At 45.1% G+C, this 17,312-nt stretch overlaps 2 protein-coding genes across 2 annotated transcripts in view; one reads left to right on the top strand and one right to left on the bottom strand.

Moving 5' to 3' along the window:
* LOC308150440 (serine/threonine-protein kinase LMTK1-like) overlaps nucleotides 1–6,692 on the top strand; it is a gene marked incomplete at its 3' end in the record, with an annotated part of 33,258 nt that extends 26,566 nt beyond the window's left edge. The window contains exons 9-14 of the mRNA XM_080523269.1: nucleotides 264–385; nucleotides 598–747; nucleotides 1,933–5,416; nucleotides 5,609–5,756; nucleotides 6,223–6,420; nucleotides 6,664–6,692. Coding sequence (XP_080379395.1) covers nucleotides 264–385; nucleotides 598–747; nucleotides 1,933–5,416; nucleotides 5,609–5,756; nucleotides 6,223–6,420; nucleotides 6,664–6,692 — 4,131 coding nt within the window. The remainder of the gene's footprint in view (nucleotides 1–263; nucleotides 386–597; nucleotides 748–1,932; nucleotides 5,417–5,608; nucleotides 5,757–6,222; nucleotides 6,421–6,663) is intronic.
* Nucleotides 6,693–8,488: 1,796 nt separating this feature from the next.
* The window catches only part of LOC308151138 (BAR/IMD domain-containing adapter protein 2-like), a 45,468-nt gene continuing 36,644 nt past the window's right edge, over nucleotides 8,489–17,312 (bottom strand). The window contains exons 9-15 of the mRNA XM_080523960.1: nucleotides 16,555–16,789; nucleotides 16,084–16,285; nucleotides 15,879–15,947; nucleotides 15,393–15,555; nucleotides 15,076–15,113; nucleotides 10,953–10,995; nucleotides 8,489–10,354 (exon numbers count right to left, since the gene is read on the bottom strand). Of these exons, the coding sequence (XP_080380086.1) occupies nucleotides 10,968–10,995; nucleotides 15,076–15,113; nucleotides 15,393–15,555; nucleotides 15,879–15,947; nucleotides 16,084–16,285; nucleotides 16,555–16,789 (735 nt within the window). The 3' untranslated portion in view covers nucleotides 8,489–10,354; nucleotides 10,953–10,967. The remainder of the gene's footprint in view (nucleotides 10,355–10,952; nucleotides 10,996–15,075; nucleotides 15,114–15,392; nucleotides 15,556–15,878; nucleotides 15,948–16,083; nucleotides 16,286–16,554; nucleotides 16,790–17,312) is intronic.

Genomic DNA, 17,312 nt, shown 5'->3' on the forward strand with positions numbered 1-17,312 from the left:
TGTAATGCAATGGATTCTGGGAGTAATCCCCACTACTCTACACTAACTAGGTAATAGTGGGGATTACTCACGGAATCCATTGCATTGCAATGTTTTGGCTTGACTAGCGAGTGTGTCATTGATTTTCAACAATGTCGACATTTATTTACATTTTCCAGAATAAAGGTCTGAACGGTCCGTCGGTTGGCCACCTGTTCCCGGTTTCACCAGCTGCTGTAACATTTGATAAACTTAATGTAACCCATGCATGTCTTACTCTCTAGGACGACTACTTTGTGACACCAGATCAGATATGGGTGCCGCTGCGCTGGATCGCCCCGGAGCTGATAGACGAGGTCCATGGCAACCTGCTGGTGGTGGACCAGACCAAGACCAGCAATGTCTGGTGAGCAGAGGTTCTTTGATGTTTAGTGGTGCTATTGTGGAAGGGCCAATGACGCAACTCTCTTCTGTTGAGAACAAAATCCCACTCAAGCCACTAAATCCAACTGTTATGAAGTCATAAGATATCTCATCCTATAAAAAGCTATCTTTCCGTGCTTATTGCTGAAGTTTGAACAGGGTGTCCTCTTCCTGACTTTGGCACTCCTTCTGCAGGTCTCTGGGGGTGACTATCTGGGAGTTGTTTGAGCTAGGGAACCAGCCCTACAGACATTACTCTGACAGACAGGTGTTAACGTATGCTGTAAAGGAACAGCAACTCAAACTGCCGAAGCCTCTTCTCAAAGTGCCCCTTGCTGAACGATGGTGAGTCCAACCACACACACAAACAAACACACACACACATTCAGGCATGCACACGTACATGCAGATGAATGTACAAATATCTAGGAATTGGAATGAATGAGAAGCCTCACATTCAGCAATTGGTGGAAAAAACAGAAGTTGACAGTGTTTTTTATTTTAGAAACAAATCTTGCTTTTCCTTCGAGGCCAAAAGGAGACTTGTTGCTACCACCTTTATGTCTGTGCTGTACTATGGTGATGTTATATACATCCATGCATCTTCACAAAGACTATGGCAATGTTATATACATGCATGCATTTTCACAATGCCTACATGTCTACTGTCTACTGTGTCTACTGACATTTATTACACATTTTAAAGCCCTTTCTCACCATTGCTCGTTATATGCTCAGGTAGAATGGTCTGCCTTGTCCACCTGTACTCATAACTATTTGCATATTTTTATTTATAAGGTTATTCTTGGTCTGCTTCCATCTTACCTACGTGTTTACATCCTTCAAAGAAGTATGGGAAGATATTGTCTTCACCCCCAGGACTTATTCCTACTATCTGCCCCTAAAGTCTGTACTGAATTGGGATAAAGGGCATTTAAGTATGCTGCTCACTCCGCTTTGCGGAATCAGTTGCAAATGACCTAAATCTTCAGGAGCTGGTCTCACTGGATGCATTTAAAGTCATTCTAAATGACTTGGAGGCAGGCACATCTGGCTGTAGATATTTGGACTGATTCATATTGTGCCTGTTTGATCCCTGATGTTGATGACGAATATTGATGAATATCTTAGATATTTTATGATTCTGTAATTTATTCTTTATTTTCATTGTAATATTATTATTTTTTTATGTCTGCAACCCTGTTAACTGTGCTGCTGCCTGTCTTGGCCAGGACGCTCTTGTAAAAGAGATTTTTAATCTCAATGAGACTTTTCCTGGTTAATTAAATGTTAAATAAATAAAATAAACATGCACACGTACTTGTACTTGTACATGTGTAAACACACACAACCAATCAATGTATGTTATGTTGGCACACTGACCAGTCTTAGTCTTTCCCTCTTACATTGGTTGAAATCAGTCACTATGTTGTAATTGTAAATTGCCTACTGATTTACTACAAATCATAGAGCAACACTTTATTATTGATCTTCCCCAACACTCTTCTCTTTGTGTCTCTCTGTGCCCAGGTACGAGGTGATGCAGTTCTGCTGGCTGCAGCCTGAGCAGAGGCCCAACTCAGAGGAGGTTCACCTCCTGTTGACCTACCTGTGTGCCAAGGGGTCCAGCGAGGCTGAGGAGGACTTTGAGCAGCGCTGGAACTCCCTGAGACCCAACCTGATCAGCAGTACCTCCCACACAGCCCAAATCCCTGCCCCAGAACCAACCCTTACCCCTACCCCAGCCCCCGCCCAGGCAGTGGAGCTGGCCTCCTCCGCCTCAGCCTCCTCCTCCTTCCCCCTCCTGGAGCACTTCTCTTCCGACAGCTTCCACTCCGACACAGGAGATGACATCCTGACTGTCACAGAGACCAGCCATGGCCTCAACTTTGAGTACAAGTGGGAGCAGGCACGTGCCGAGCAGCCTTATTGTTCGTCTTCCACCAGCGGTCCCTTGGGTCAAGGAAACCCCCACTACCAGGACATCTACTACCCCATCACAGGCAGCACCTCTGGGGGCTGCAAGGCAGATGGCCTCAGCCTGGGGGTCTCACCTACCTACTATGAGTCAGATCACCCAGGGGTGGTTCCAGTGCTGAGCGCCCACAGCCCCTCAGTGAGCAGTGAGTACTACATCCGCATTGAGGAGCCAGTTGAGTGTAATATCAATCTGGATGACAGTGTGGTTGACTATAGCCCGGGGCTTGAGGCTAGCAACAGTAGCTTCTCCATGGGGAGTCGGACCTGCCCATCTGTAGCCCAGCCCAGCGCGTACTGGTCAGCAGCTGATGCAGGCAAACCCAGTGCCTATGACTCAGATGCTAGCCCAGCCGTGTCTCTAACCATGGAGCCCCTGCTGAGACAAGCTCCTATCACCAGTCCTGTGAAGCTGGGGACGTCAAGCCAGTACTTCTCCCCCGATCAGAGAGAGAGCCACTACTGTGAACACTCGCCACCTAAACAGGCTGGCTGCCACTCCCCAGAGGACACACCCCCACAGTCCCGACAGAGTCTGCTTCACCCAATGGGGAGGCTTGAAACCCCACGGGGCTTGTCACAACCCATGAGCAGCCCTAGCCTGGGCCACTGCGACCCCTACCTAGAGGCTAGCCAGGGAACCACCACGGCCAGGAGCATGGTGAGTGAGGGTTACTACGACATGATGGGCCCTCTCAGGAAGAGTCTTCCCATGGCTAGCCACATTAGTGTTGATGTAGAGACAGGGGACGGCCTTGTGGTGGGGCGGGGGAGAAGTGGGGATACTGAGGACGATGGCGACCTGTTCTCAGAGAGTGAGGCCACTAACTGGACCTCCAACCACTCAGCTAATAACAACAGTTTGACCTTTGAAGGTAGGCAGACAGGCAGCACCCAGGACTATTATCTAGATCTCCATTACACCACGGCCTCTGCTAATACAACATACTTGTGGCCTTCAACTATGGCTAATGAAAATACCACGTTCCATAACTCCAGAGCGTTCAGCTACTTGGAGGCCACAGGCAGAGACAGTGGCTGCACGTCCACTAGCCAACCAGGTGAGTTTGGATCATATATTCACGTGTGCCATGAGGCTACAGAGGAGATAGTGTCGCCTCTCAAAGACCACTTAACCAGAGATAATCTAAGAGGCATTGATTCTCTCTCCAGCTCTATTGTCCAGAATGATAACCCAAAATCCGGGGTCAATGACAATGTCACCACTGTTACTGCAGAGGGAAACAGCAAAATGTCATCTTTGCTCACAGGAGAAAGACTTTTCTCTGAGCCGCAGATGATCCCAGAAGCAGGTTATATCAAATCTCCATCCACTTACATGGAACCTCATACAGGCCCATTGGGAGCCTTGTTGGACAAACAGAGAGGGAATATCTGGGAGGCACCTATGCATATGAAAGACATTAAAGTGCCAATGGGAGTCTCCAGTGGTCTAGGGGAGAAGAGGCTAGGCCACGCTGAAGTGTCCGAGGCTAGCAGAGGGCTGGACAGCGGGATGGACGCAGAATGCTCCAGCATCAGCTTCATAGACATCCTCGGCTGCAGTGATGACGACAACGATGACATCACCGACATCACCTCAGGCGTCTTCGCTGACTTCACCCTGAATTTCTCCGAGGTGGGCGACCTCAGCCCGACCCACCACAGATGCCTGCAGAACCCTGTGGGAACCCCTGACTCTGTGGACACAATGAACTTGTCCTCCTCCATGGCCAGTCCCTGTGAGGCCTTCAGCCCAGACAGCTTCCCCACCACCATCCTGCCCAAGTCTTTGGACAGTGGCTACGACACGGAGAACAACGAATCTCCCGAGTTCATCTTCAAGGAGCACGGGGACCTCCGGGATGGGGAGGAGACCCCCGTCTTGAGTGGAAGTGTGGAGTCAGAAGGGCCGGAGCTGGTCCTGCAGATGGACCTCGAGGGGGTCTCACTGTGCACTGCCAGTGGATCTGAGATGCAGCTGAAGGGATTGAGTACCAAGAACTCATACAGGGACTCTGCCTACTTCTCTGACTACGATGCAGAGAATGAGAGAAGTCCCCAGGATGAGGGCAGCAACTTCTTTGCCAGTCCAGGAGACGAGGACTTCGTGGGGTACGCTGGAAAACAGATTTCTGCAGTAAAAGATGAACTGAAACCACAGACCAAGACAGGGTTGGGTTTTCATCTAACAAATCAGATAAAAAACAGAAATGGTGTCCTATTGGACCTCTCTGAGCCTGACGCCTGCTCTTCCTCTCTCCCGCTCTCCTCAGTCCCTGGCTTTTCCATGCTGTCCCCCTTCCCCCCTCAGATGGGGGGCTGCCTGACCAAGGAGTCAACCCCTGATGAAGGCCTGGGGTTGGAGTCTGAGCACTCAGGAGAGGAGCCTTTGTCGGAGTGCAGCTCCACCGTCGTCTCTGAAGGCTCGTCCACCGTGCAGGAGGCCTCGGCCGCCCATGACCAAGAGAACAGAGGCTCGGAAGACTACTCCCCTGTCCAGTCCCTGGGCTCCGACTCCACCATAGAAGACTACAGAGAGGAGGTGGCCAAGGACAGGGAAGATAGAGAGGGCTCCACGGAGGAGGACGAGATACCAGAGTTCAATCATGTACAGGAGGGGGAGGAGGTGAGAAAGGAAGAAGAGGAGGAGGAAGAAGAAGAGTGTGATTCACTGGAAGGCTTCGGTGAAGAACAGAATGGTCCTGTAGATGTACTCTCCTCCTCTGCCTCTTTCCTTGAGCTGTGTGGAGAAGATGTAAGGGCCCCACTTGGGGAGCAGGAGGATGAGGAATCGGATGATAGCGAGTCGGATGAGGAGCTGAGGACCTACAACATCCAGGACGAGGAGAGCGAGGACAGTGAGGAGGACTATACCACAGTTCCGGTGGTGGTGAGCGACCGCAGTGGGGCAAGACACCTCCGGAGCCTCCTCAAGATGCCCTCACTACTTACCCAGTCCTTCTGTGATGAGCTGGAGAGGAAGAAGAAAGCCGTCTCCTTTTTCGACGACGTCACTGTGTTCCTATTTGACCAGGTCAGTCACCCTGTCAATATGACCCTCATCAATGAATATCAGTGCTTAGGTTATACCCTAATCAACATTAGATGTATTGACATTGTGATGATGTGTTGTTTTTGACAAGTTGTTGGTTACCTGTGTGGCGCTAGATGTTGCAGTGTTTCTGAAAATGTCTGAATGATATCTGCCTGTCTGTCTGCCCTCCAGGAGAGCCCAACCGGGGAGCTAGCTGACTTCACCTTCACCCCAGGAGCAGAGCACAGTGGCCAGGCCTCAGAAGGCGAGAACTCCCACCCTCAGCCACAGGAGAGGGTCAACGCCTCTGATGACTCAGATGGGAACATCTCTGAAGAGAGTAAGACTACAGATACAATGGATAATATTGAGTGGACAATATTGAGTTCATGAATGTGTGTCGTTAATGTCATACATATTTTTAAGAATATTATTTCTATCCTATTCTGGGTGTTGATGAGTGAATTGTGTTGCCCATCTATCCATTGCTGTATCCTCTCTGACCACCCTGTGTGTGTGTGTGTGTGTGTGTGTGTGTGTGTGTGTGTGTGTGTGTGTGTGTGTGTGTGTGTGTGTGTGTGTGTGTGTGTGTGTGTGTGTGTGTGTGTGTGTGTGTGTGTGTGTGTGTGTGTGTGTGTGTGTGTGTGTGTGTGTGTGTGTGTGTGTGTGTGTGTGTGTGTGTGTGTGTGTGTGTGTGTGTGTGTGTGTGTGTGTGTGTGTGTGTGTGTGTGTGTGTGTGTGTGTGTGTGTGTGTGTGTGTGTGTGTGTGTGTGTGTGTGTGTGTGTGTGTGTGTGTGTGTGTCCAGGTGGAGGGTTTGAGTGGGAGGATGACTTCCCGTTGATGTCGAGCCCCTCCATAGCTGAACCTGTCTCTGACTCCATGCCGGTCCCCATCCCTCCCTCCAAGGCTCCCGAGCACAAGCCGGCAGCACAGTTTTCCCGTTTTAGTGTCTCCCGTTTCTCCATCACCCATGTGTCCGACTCAGACATGGACTCAGCAGGAGGTCAGTACCAGCACAGAGCCCTTACACTGTGAAATAGGCCGTCGGTAACAGATCCGATCAGGAATGTGTTATCACAACACATGATCATACATTCCTCAGTTTATCCCATAAGCAGTAGCTCCTGTATTGGTCTTTGCTTTTTCTATTTTCACAGTATTGTGTGTAGTTGTTTATCCTCATTCCTACCCTATGAAGTCCCAGTGCCGTATCGGAGCTAATGGGTTGTCTCTTGTGGATCCACAGGTGACAGTGAAGATGGAGAGAGGGAGTGAGTGAGCGAGCCTGCTCTCCTTGACTCTGGGAGGATGTATATCCTGGTCCTCCTCAACCCAGAATGGCTCCATGTTCTTCACAGTATTATTTCTATTGACATGGGACCTTCCGACCCTGCTGACCCCTTTTTGAGACAGTGCCTATCGTAGTGAAACACCCTTAACGGTAGAAATGACAAAGTCCAATAAGGACGACCATGATGTGAAGACAAAAAGAAATCATATTACAGTATGTGATGAAACAAAAAATAATATCTATGTATTAGAGTTCTAACATATTTTACAATTATAACTTATTTGCTCAGTTCAGCATTGATGTTCATTAGCGACAAGTCATTGTTCTGTGAAATGGGAAATTGCTGCTCTCCTCATTGGCTGCCTTGGTCCATCTGCTTGCTCATTGGTCGGATCTTCTGGAAGACTGTTACAGCTCTCGTGCAGAGCCAATGAACTTAGTCTGACGATAGTCCCACAGGATGCTGCTGTGAGTATCCAAAGACGACAACCCCCCACCCTTTTAAAGACACTGGTGGGTGGTGAAGTGCGGGTGGGGGCGCTGAAACTTACTGTACCCCTAAAATAAATACTATACCAGATCCTGCCAAAGCCACAGGAAGGTGGAAGGGGTATTCCAGGTATTTTCCCAGGAGGGTACTTACAGCAAGAACGTTATAGTTCAGGGAGAAAAAAGTATTATGATAACAGGTACAGTTTTTAGAATTAGGCAACAAGGTTTTTCCCGGATCCTTGTATGTTACTCCTCACTCTGGTCAATGATGATATTCACTGTGTCTAAATGCACTTTCTGTGTTGAAACCCAGGACACTGTTTGTAAAATTGATGGCGCTTTGACATTTCCTGTTTGTGTCCATGCCTCAGCTCCAGGTTCAGTCCATGTAGTGACACATAGCTTTGCTCACACAGCTGTTTCATTGAACCAGCAATAGAAATAATAGAATTTGAGAGAGGGAGAAGATTATGGGAGGGGAACCCAAATTAGGTTTCTCTAAATGTCTCTGTTTATTGTTTTTGGTTTTAAGATCATTCATCAATTCAATTCAGCAGTGTCATGTCAAGATAGTCATCAAAACTGTGATTGTCTGTGGTATTTTTCCATATACTGTATCTTAGTCTATCTTCTGTACATTGTCTGATGCATCTATTTTATTACACTTAAGCTGGGTAACGAGGTTTGTGGTGTACAAAGTTGAAACACGAAGGTACAGATTATGACATCTCACATATTGTATGAATGTTATCAACATGTAGCAGATAGTTTGACTTGATATTACTACTGCTGTATCGACTCCTCCCCTTCTGATATCCTGAGTAGCTAAAAGTGCCAATTCTATTTCTCCTCTTCCTGCCTTTTACACATTCTGCAAGAAGAGACATGCAGTCACTAGTATTTTTGTATGAATATTAAACCACAATTAATCCACTTAAGACAGTGATGGATATTGTGGTCTTAAATTTGCCAAAGAGATATTGCAATGACCATTGGCTAAGTGGATTCTACTTGTTGAGAGTAGGTGAGATGGGTTCGTCCATGCACCAGTAGTAACATCATGGCTATAGTTCCATTCCTCTCCCAGTTTCATGGCTGTTGTACTATTCAAAACAAATAAATCAAACCAGAGTTCCTCCCCCCCCCATGTGTCTGTAACTTATTCATCCATGTATGTAGTAAATGTGCCCAAGCACTCCATCTTTGTTCTTGACATTAATAGCAGTGGAAATACTATTCATCCTAAATTCCAAAATGATGAAACTCACTTTCTAAAGTCTGTTTTGTTTTATTTCATGAATGTGCACATTCTTTACAGCACAGATATATAAACAAGGACACACAAGACAGTCAGACAAAGTGAGAAAATATATAAAACAGTATAAAATGCATTTGCAACCCTACCCAGAGCAGGTAAGCTATGGGCCAGACATAAAACACAGCTGTCCAACCTATTTTCCACCACAGTCTTATACTGTATGAGGCATCATACACTCAGTGGTTTCAGTTTCTCTTACCGTCATAGTTTCTCTTCCTTCTGCGTGTTATCGTTCTGTACATCCACACACATCAGAGTGAACGGTGTCCTTTATGTGACCCCTATTAAAGTCAAACTAGTGTCCCAGTGTTTATTACTGAGACAGCATGATCTAATGCTCTATGACAATAACATTATATTCGATATCACTCTTATGCAGGAAACAAAAGAGACTTTAAATATAGAAAATGAGCCATTATTTACATCAACATCCTTATGTGCTAGCTAATATGGCCATTTGGAGCATTAAAAAAAAAGAAAAAATACAAGCGCCTTCCATTTGAAGTTATGTATCCTACTATTTTCGCATGAATATAGTAGAGGTTGAACATATTCAAGCAAAAACATGTTTGTTTACAGTGGAATTACTCTGTTGACTCAGTAAACATTTTTGTGAAACCGAGACAAGCAAGAAAATACAATGTGTGACATTTTGAAGAACAACAAACAACAACACATAATAATGATGCATGTTCCCTTTGCATGTACCAGTGTTTTAACAGGATGATTTAGCCTGAGGCTGCAAAGAGCATCATACAGACAGTGGTAGAAGGCACAGTTCCCATATGTCTGTACATGACTGGGTATACTGTATCAGAACTCATATACAATTACCTATGACTTTACAGAAGCATTGCTAGAGCTTACATTTGATCATTGTACAGCTATCCATTTCCATGGAGCCACTTAAGAGTGATCCTTCCTTGCCTTAGCTTGATTTGAGGCCACAATGAAGTAATGCACCACGATTCACTACACAGGTAAGAGGTACGCACTTAAACAGAATGGTGCGTGTCTTTTTGCAAACCTTGTGTGTGAAAATGTGTGTTATTGTACACATGTGGATCTCAAGTTAAGTCATTAGATATAGTTGATATTCATCAAAATATGATTTACAGTGTTGTATCAAAGAACAGAGAGGCCTGCTGTGTAAGTAACATGGTTTTGGACAATCAAACAATTAGTCTAACAAACCTTACACTGTTTGAAGACATGAACAAGCTACTGTAAGTGTAGCTCCTCATAACCTATAACAGTGCCAACATATACTTGTATAACTTTAAATGAAAACTGCATTTGAATAATCATGATCCAGAAATTAAAACTGTGTTTTTATAGAACACGATCCAGTCCAGTGTTATCTAAATCAGCTATTGTAAATGCCAACTCCACCCCATGACATCCTCTCAGTGTGAAGGACTGATTGAGAAATATTTACAATTAACTTCCTAAATCGTTTGCTGTACTGTACATCATTCAACACATAGCAGGAGCAAATGCAGACCTGCTATGAAATTACACTGTATATGACAAAATACTTGTTATCAATACCTTGGGAAGAAAAAAAACAGTCATACAACTGTAGTAACATAGTAGGGCCATCTTGGTTGTGACAACAAGAGGTATCCTTAACATTAGTGCTGTATAAGTAATGCAGACCATGTGATTTTCTCCTGTAATGAACGATTGTTCCACAAGCGGGGTAGTTACGGGGAGGACCAGGGCAAGGGGGGTAGTTACGGGGAGGACCAGGGCAAGGGGCCCTGCTAGTAGTAGATTGGTGCAGCTCTGTCATCGTTGTGGGTGGGCCGGAGGTAGATCTCCAGAGCACGCTCACTGTGGGGAGAGGGGGGAAGGGGCAAAAGTGACAGTTAGTTTTTAATCACACATACACATGGGTACATGGGGGTGAACCCTCTAACCCCACCCAAAGGATAATTGTCTTGGGATAATTGACTGGTATAAAGACCCCAAGAGCTACAGTACCACTTACTGTACACTAGCTGTTTAAGATAATTTTATTAGTATTGTATTAGTACTATTCTAAAGTTGATAGTTTATAGTTATCCATACAGTGAGAGCAATCATGCAAGTGGTAACAGACAATACTTAATAGTGCTAATAATTAGAGGAGTTAACATTTACAGTGTGAATAGGCATGCATGCAAGGTTAGAGTGTGCTCTCCATGACACGCTTTTACCTCCATGAAACTAAGATTTATTTTCCAACCCAGGGCCTCCTGGATTGGTTAGACCAAGTTTCACCTCAGACAGAAAAGCCAATCTAATGAGGCCAAAGGCAGGAAAAGACCAGTGATGCCCAGCACCCTACTGAAGCCAGACAGCCAATGACAGCAGAGAGGAAGAGAGAGCGAGAGAGAGAAAAAGAGAGTGTGATTGGTTGGCTGAACGGCGATGGAGGCTGGTGACTTACGGAGGTCCTGTTCTCTCAGAACCGGGACAATTCTGGACCCAAACTGGAAGGTAAACAGAACCCTTGGGTTTGAGTGTCTATTAGTGACTCAAGGCTCATTTCTCAGCCTGAACTCATGCATGGTCAATCACAGTTCTTAAAGGAGTACTTTACTTTCAAGTATATTTCTCAGCAGTCCACCATAAGTATGGTCCCAAAATATCATTCATGTGTGCATTAAAGCCTCAAAAGGTATCTTAGTGACACATAAAACACACAATGAAATCACTATTCCAGGAAGTAAATATAAGTTTGTCATTAGGATATCTACAGTATGAGGCTTTAATGCACAATATACTGATATTTTGGGACCATACTTATGGTGGACTAATGGGAAACATACTTGAAAATGATTTGAGTAAAATACTCCTCTAAAGGCATTGTCACTGCTTGTTAGTCAGGTGGAAGATGAACATGGGTAACTAGAGGCTGGATCTGTAATGAACAATGGTACAATACACACGTCATGCTCCCATCATGCCCTACGCTTATGTTTCTCTCCAGAGATGATGATGATGACGTGGTGAGAAGCCCAATTTTCAGGCACTTAATAGGAACATTTGCTTTTGCTGCATAGGACAGCAGCTTCTTATATAAGTCAGGTCAACCAGGACGTCATGCACTGAGTGTGTGTCCTAGAACCAGACTACTGTACATCCACACTACCAGAAACCATGGCCCCAGGCTCATACCAAACACAATTCAAACACAAGCCAGGATCATACTCAAACCAAAATTCAAACTCAAACCAAAATAGATACAGTATATAAAATAAGGAAAAGCAGGCAGGCGGAGCGCACTCACAAACACATACTATACACCAATTCACCACGCACACCGATACACAATCATATAGTCATATTATGACATTGGGAGCAGAACTGTTACTATGTTCATGGAGAGGTAGAGGGATGGAGCGGTGGAGGAGGTGGTCTGGGAGAGCAGAGATGAGGAGGACAGTGTGGTTGTCTTGTCAAATCTGACAATACTGCACGTGGGATGAGAATGCTGCTGGAAATGATTCACAAAAAAGTAGAAAATAAGAAAAATAAAGTCATATTGATGACTAGTTTGGCCAGAAGAGGTCCAAACATATGGATATCATCAAATCAATCAAAATAGAAAGTCAAATTAAAATGACAAAAAAGTCATTAATTGACAGAACAGATCTCTCATCTGAACAAACTGTTTATTAATATATAGATATGTTTTATTTATAATACTTTTGTAAAAAGTCACCATACATTCAAGGTCAATTTTCTGTTTCACATTTTCTGATATCCCTCCACAGCATGCAAAACATAACTTATTTTTTCATGATTCAGTAATTTTGTATTTTTTTTTCTTTTCTGGAAATGTTTTTACAATGACAGCAACGCGTTTTTTCAAAGAAAATACCAAAAACGACAGTCACTCAGGGCATACGATCATAATAAACATAGATAGCTCCAGAGAAATTGGCATTGATCATTATTGTTTCATTTAACTAGATCCCAGGCTAACCACCCTGTGTTAAAAGGTCATATTTGCGGTGTAACCAGAGAATATTTCTGGTCCAAAAAAAGAGACACTCTCAGTGGGGAGGTTCTTGGGGACTGTGATCCTAGGCTATGTACTGATCTATTTTCTTCTATACATGTGTGAAAACCAGATGTGTATTTCCATTGTAAAATATTTGAGGGACATCTTTCAGACTTCATTTTCATATATATATATGAATATCATTTATGATAACATCTTGAAAAATCGTATATATCAATAGTGACATTTAAAAAAATCCCCCAATAAGTTGTTCATTTGATATCACTGTGTCAATTTGACGGGGTGTGAACATTTAAAAATAACTAATATATATATATAATCTATTCCACAACCTAAACCTAATAGGTTTCATGTTGCACAGAAACTACCATAGAAAAAAGTAGCAATTCAGAAGTAAGGCAAATATGACACACCCTTTGGACAGAAAATCAACTGCATTGACACGAGGGAGCACAGCGTGACCAACAGTTTCTCTCAAAACAAGAACAAAATATCCGCACAGCCTCACTGCAAACATAGCTTTGAGTGTGTGGGCCCCACAATGTCCAGTCTACATGTGCTTACAAAGGCCATTCAGCAAGTGGTTTCAGTACAATGACAGTTGTTTTTTTTGGCACTTGTACAGTACATGAAAATGTCCTTTCAGATAAACAAAATGACACAACCATGTACATGCATGAAAGACAAGCAGTGGCAAAGGCAGTCTCTTTAGAGCAGTCCATATATCCTGGACATGATAAGATAGAGAAGTCAGAGTCCATAACGGTGCAAGCTGACCGGACAGGCCCCGCTCTGGCTCTCCCTCTCAGCGCTATCCTCCACCCACCAACCGCCACTGCCGACACCGCCAACGCCCAGAGGAAGGAGTGAGAGACCAGGGGAGGAAGAGAGGACAGAAAGGAGGGATGAGACTGGCCTCTTCCACTGGAGAAGGGGGTGTGTGGAGGCAAGGGGGAGAGGGGACAAGCGGGGAGGGCTAAGGGGGGAGACGGGGAAGAGTGCTATCCGGAGCTGTCTGTGTCTGTCTGTCTGTCTGTTCTCACACTGTCGAAATCAATTTGCCATCGGAACTGTGGAACAAAGAGAGAAGGAAGCTTGCCAGGTCGGACACACTCAGAGAGAAATGGAGAGAGACAAGACAGCCACAAGGGGGTAGGGGTGAGTTTGGGAGGAGTGTAGGAGGAGAGGGTGCTACAGTATACCATGAACCATGACCTCCTCTCTCTCCTACATCTACCTACCCAAACACACCTGCCATAGTTAGAGAGATGGGACTTCCAGTTACCTCATCAGACCTCTTTATCATGGTCTGCATATCGGTGATTATTGGAAACCTCTAAATGTTAATTGATCAATGATGGTGTGTTTTGAACAATAATAAATTGACCTTGAATGTTTCTGTTCACAGAATCACATATCTATACAAGTACAGTAAAAATGCAGACATAGAGGCCAGTGTTGATGAGGTAAGCAAAGTCATCTCGTCGGCAGGAAGAGTCTGGTGTATGATGACTCAAATGCCTCTAGGGTGAATGCACCCTGGGGACACTTTGTCTAAAAATACTGACCCAGAATCAGACAACAGAGTATGAAAAACAACTTAGCACCAAAGTTCAAAGCTCTGGGCTCACAAGCAGTGATGTCAAGATGAAGTCAGAATGATGTCACTCTCCATTGTCACAACATGTGACACACGCGCACACACACACGCGCACACACACACACACACACACACGCACACACACACACACACACACACACACACACACACACACACACACACACACACACTAATCCCTTGCAGATGAGCCACAAACAGCCCCTTCTCCCTGATGGGATTAAACTAGATACAGTATACTGTACTGTCAGGAATGCTTTGAGAATAAAGTCACTAGACACTCCCTGCTTGGTTTTATCATATGATAGTATAAAATCAGCTAAAGAGCTTCCAGCAAAAGCAAGCAAAAGCCAAGAGAAAAGGAACAAAACAAACAAAAAAACAACAACACTATAGCGCCATGTTTGGAGGTACATACATATAGTACTGTACAACATTACAGTATAGTGGACCTTTAGCTGTAGACTATGACTGGGCTATCGTATACAAATTAACTATTGGAGTTAGTTATTGGAAACGTAAGTGGAACGTTTACCGTAGCTGCTTCCTATAACTGGGCTCTTTTCAGCAGGGGTTTGTCTGTCAAGGACATTTTTGATCTTTGACTAATACCTAACCTTCCTAAAAAAATAAAAAAATCATGGCCCTTACTGAACTGATTAAGTTTCACTCCCAGGAGGGACTCAATCCAACTGGGGAACTTATATAATTTGCCAAGTGATTTAGGACTGTGAGACCCCTACCGGATTTGACAACTCCACCTATCCTTCAGACCAGTTAGACTACATATCCAGTGAGTGATACAGCATAGTCTAGTCTAGATCAACCATCCATATGCATATGAACTACATCCATGATCATACACAGAGGCACCAGGCATACCGGGTTAGTTGAGTTCAGAAAGTTTGATCAAAAGAGTCTTACCTTGTAGCAAAGCGACTGTCATAATCCTCAAGTGCAGGCTGAAATTACAGAAAACAGGCATCATGCTGCTGGCAACTTCTAGATTTGAACTATCATACAGTACAGTAATGAACTAACATGTAAAACTGCTTTACAAGAATATATCCAGCAGGTGGCACTACAGACCTTCATATCCCCATCAGATACTGCAGTATTACTCATCACACATTGTAGTGGCAGGACAATGAGCCAGACTCAAGTCATCAGTAGATAACATTGTGTGTGTGTGTGTGTGTGTGTGTGTGTGTGTGTGTGTGTCTCTCTACACGTGTGCCTACCTGTGTGGTGAAGCCTGCCATGCTGTAGGGGCGTGTAGGAGGACGTGACTGTGCCAGGCTCTGTGCCAGCAGGCGGGCGGTCAGGCCATAGTCGGGCATGGGCAGTGACATGTCATCTCTCTCTAACAGATTCCCTGTGCTGCTGCTCTTTCCATGGTGCAGACTGGAGGGCAGGGACAGAGAGGTCAGAGGACTGGCATTGACACAAACACGCGAACACACACACACAAACGAACACACACACACGAACACACAGACACACGAATACACTCACACACACACACACACACACACACACACACACACACACACACTCACACACACTCACACACACTCACACTCACTCTTTTCAAAGTGTAACATCTTGATGAGAGCACTCATCAAAACCCTGATGAATGTGTTTATCTAAAGGATACACGTCTCATTGATTACAGACAGAGCATGCCATGCAGTCTACAGTCCATTTCCTGTCAGTGTCACACTTACTTCACTCTGAGCTTCTCATTCTCACTCTCTGGCAGCACACGTGTGTAGGAGAAGGGAAACCAACCACGCCTGACGGAAAGAAAGAGTCAAATGTTGGAATAAACTCCATCAAACCGCTCATTCAATGCATTTTCATGTGAAATAGACATCTTTCTGTGTGTGTGTGTGTGTGTGTCCGTCCGTCGCCAGTGTGTCCATTGCTCACAGCTTGTTCTTCTCGTTCTCTCCATAGTGCCAGCCGTCACGGGCCTCGGGCACCAGCAGGGTGATGATGTCACCCTCAGCGAAGCTGAGCAGGGTGCTGTTGTCGCCGGCAGCATGGGAGAAGATGGCCTGGACACGGGAGCGCCCGTTCTTCTCCAGTCCCGCAGCCATGGAGCTGGACCTGGGCAGCGTACGGGTCTCACCTGGGGAGGGGGAGGCGGGAGGTAGGGGAGAGGCCAAAGTAGTGTCACCAAACGTTCTGTGACTTACTGCATCGGGTCCTGAGAGAGGCCTGAACAAGTAATGCCTCTACTTTCGTTCAGCCGAATCAGTTCAGTCCCGCCTTTATGAATGGGGATACGGGATTATTTTTTTTAAAAGACTCCCAAATGAGATGGGAGCAGAAACTGACATTCAAACAACAACCGTGACGCTGATCTAGAGACTACCAGGTCCTAGATGGTTGTCTTACCCACAGACGTCTTGTTCTTGGCGGGGGCAGGCCTGCGGACAGGCAGGGTGTTGGAGTAGACCTCGCTGACCTGTCTCTGAGGCTGGGGTAGGGACATGGGCGGAGGCCCAATCTGGGAATGGGGAGAGGATGGCCTGACCTGAGACACACTCACACCCGCCTCCGGCCAGTACTCCTCACCATGGACCCCTGTCGTCCCGTTCACCATGGACATCCCGTCTGGACCCATCAGCCTCTGGAACCACATAAACATGAAGACATATTAAAATAAAACATATTAATAAGACTGTATGATTCATAGAACTCACATAACACAAAGCCAATAACTTACAGAGGGCTCAGCTCTGTTCAATTCAGACTGTATTGTACAGAGAAAGACTCTTAAGGTTTATGCATTAGTGATAATATTTCATGAACACCGAATGAATAGTACTGTAGGAAAGTTCTCTCTTTCAAAAAAGTTATTTGAATAAATGATATGGGGCTCGAGGCTTAGAGCTGTCTGGGAATTGATATTCATAGATTCTGTTCTCAAGTCTACAGTTCACTACTTGGCCTGCGGAGTACTTTTAAATGGCTCGTTAATAAGAGCCATCATTAAGACTGCTGTATGGAAACAAGTGTTTGCTTTCCTCCAAGACCAAGAGCCAGAGGTGCTTCTGATGACAGTCAGATTTAGATTGTTATTTGCTCTCCCAGTGTTGTGAAATAGAGAAAAACGTTACAAACTTGACACACACCAAGTACTACACTCCCAG

Source organism: Nansenia antarctica, assembly GCF_963989245.1.
Source record: "Nansenia antarctica genome assembly, chromosome: 2".
NCBI classification, from domain to species: domain Eukaryota; kingdom Metazoa; phylum Chordata; class Actinopteri; order Argentiniformes; family Microstomatidae; genus Nansenia; species Nansenia antarctica.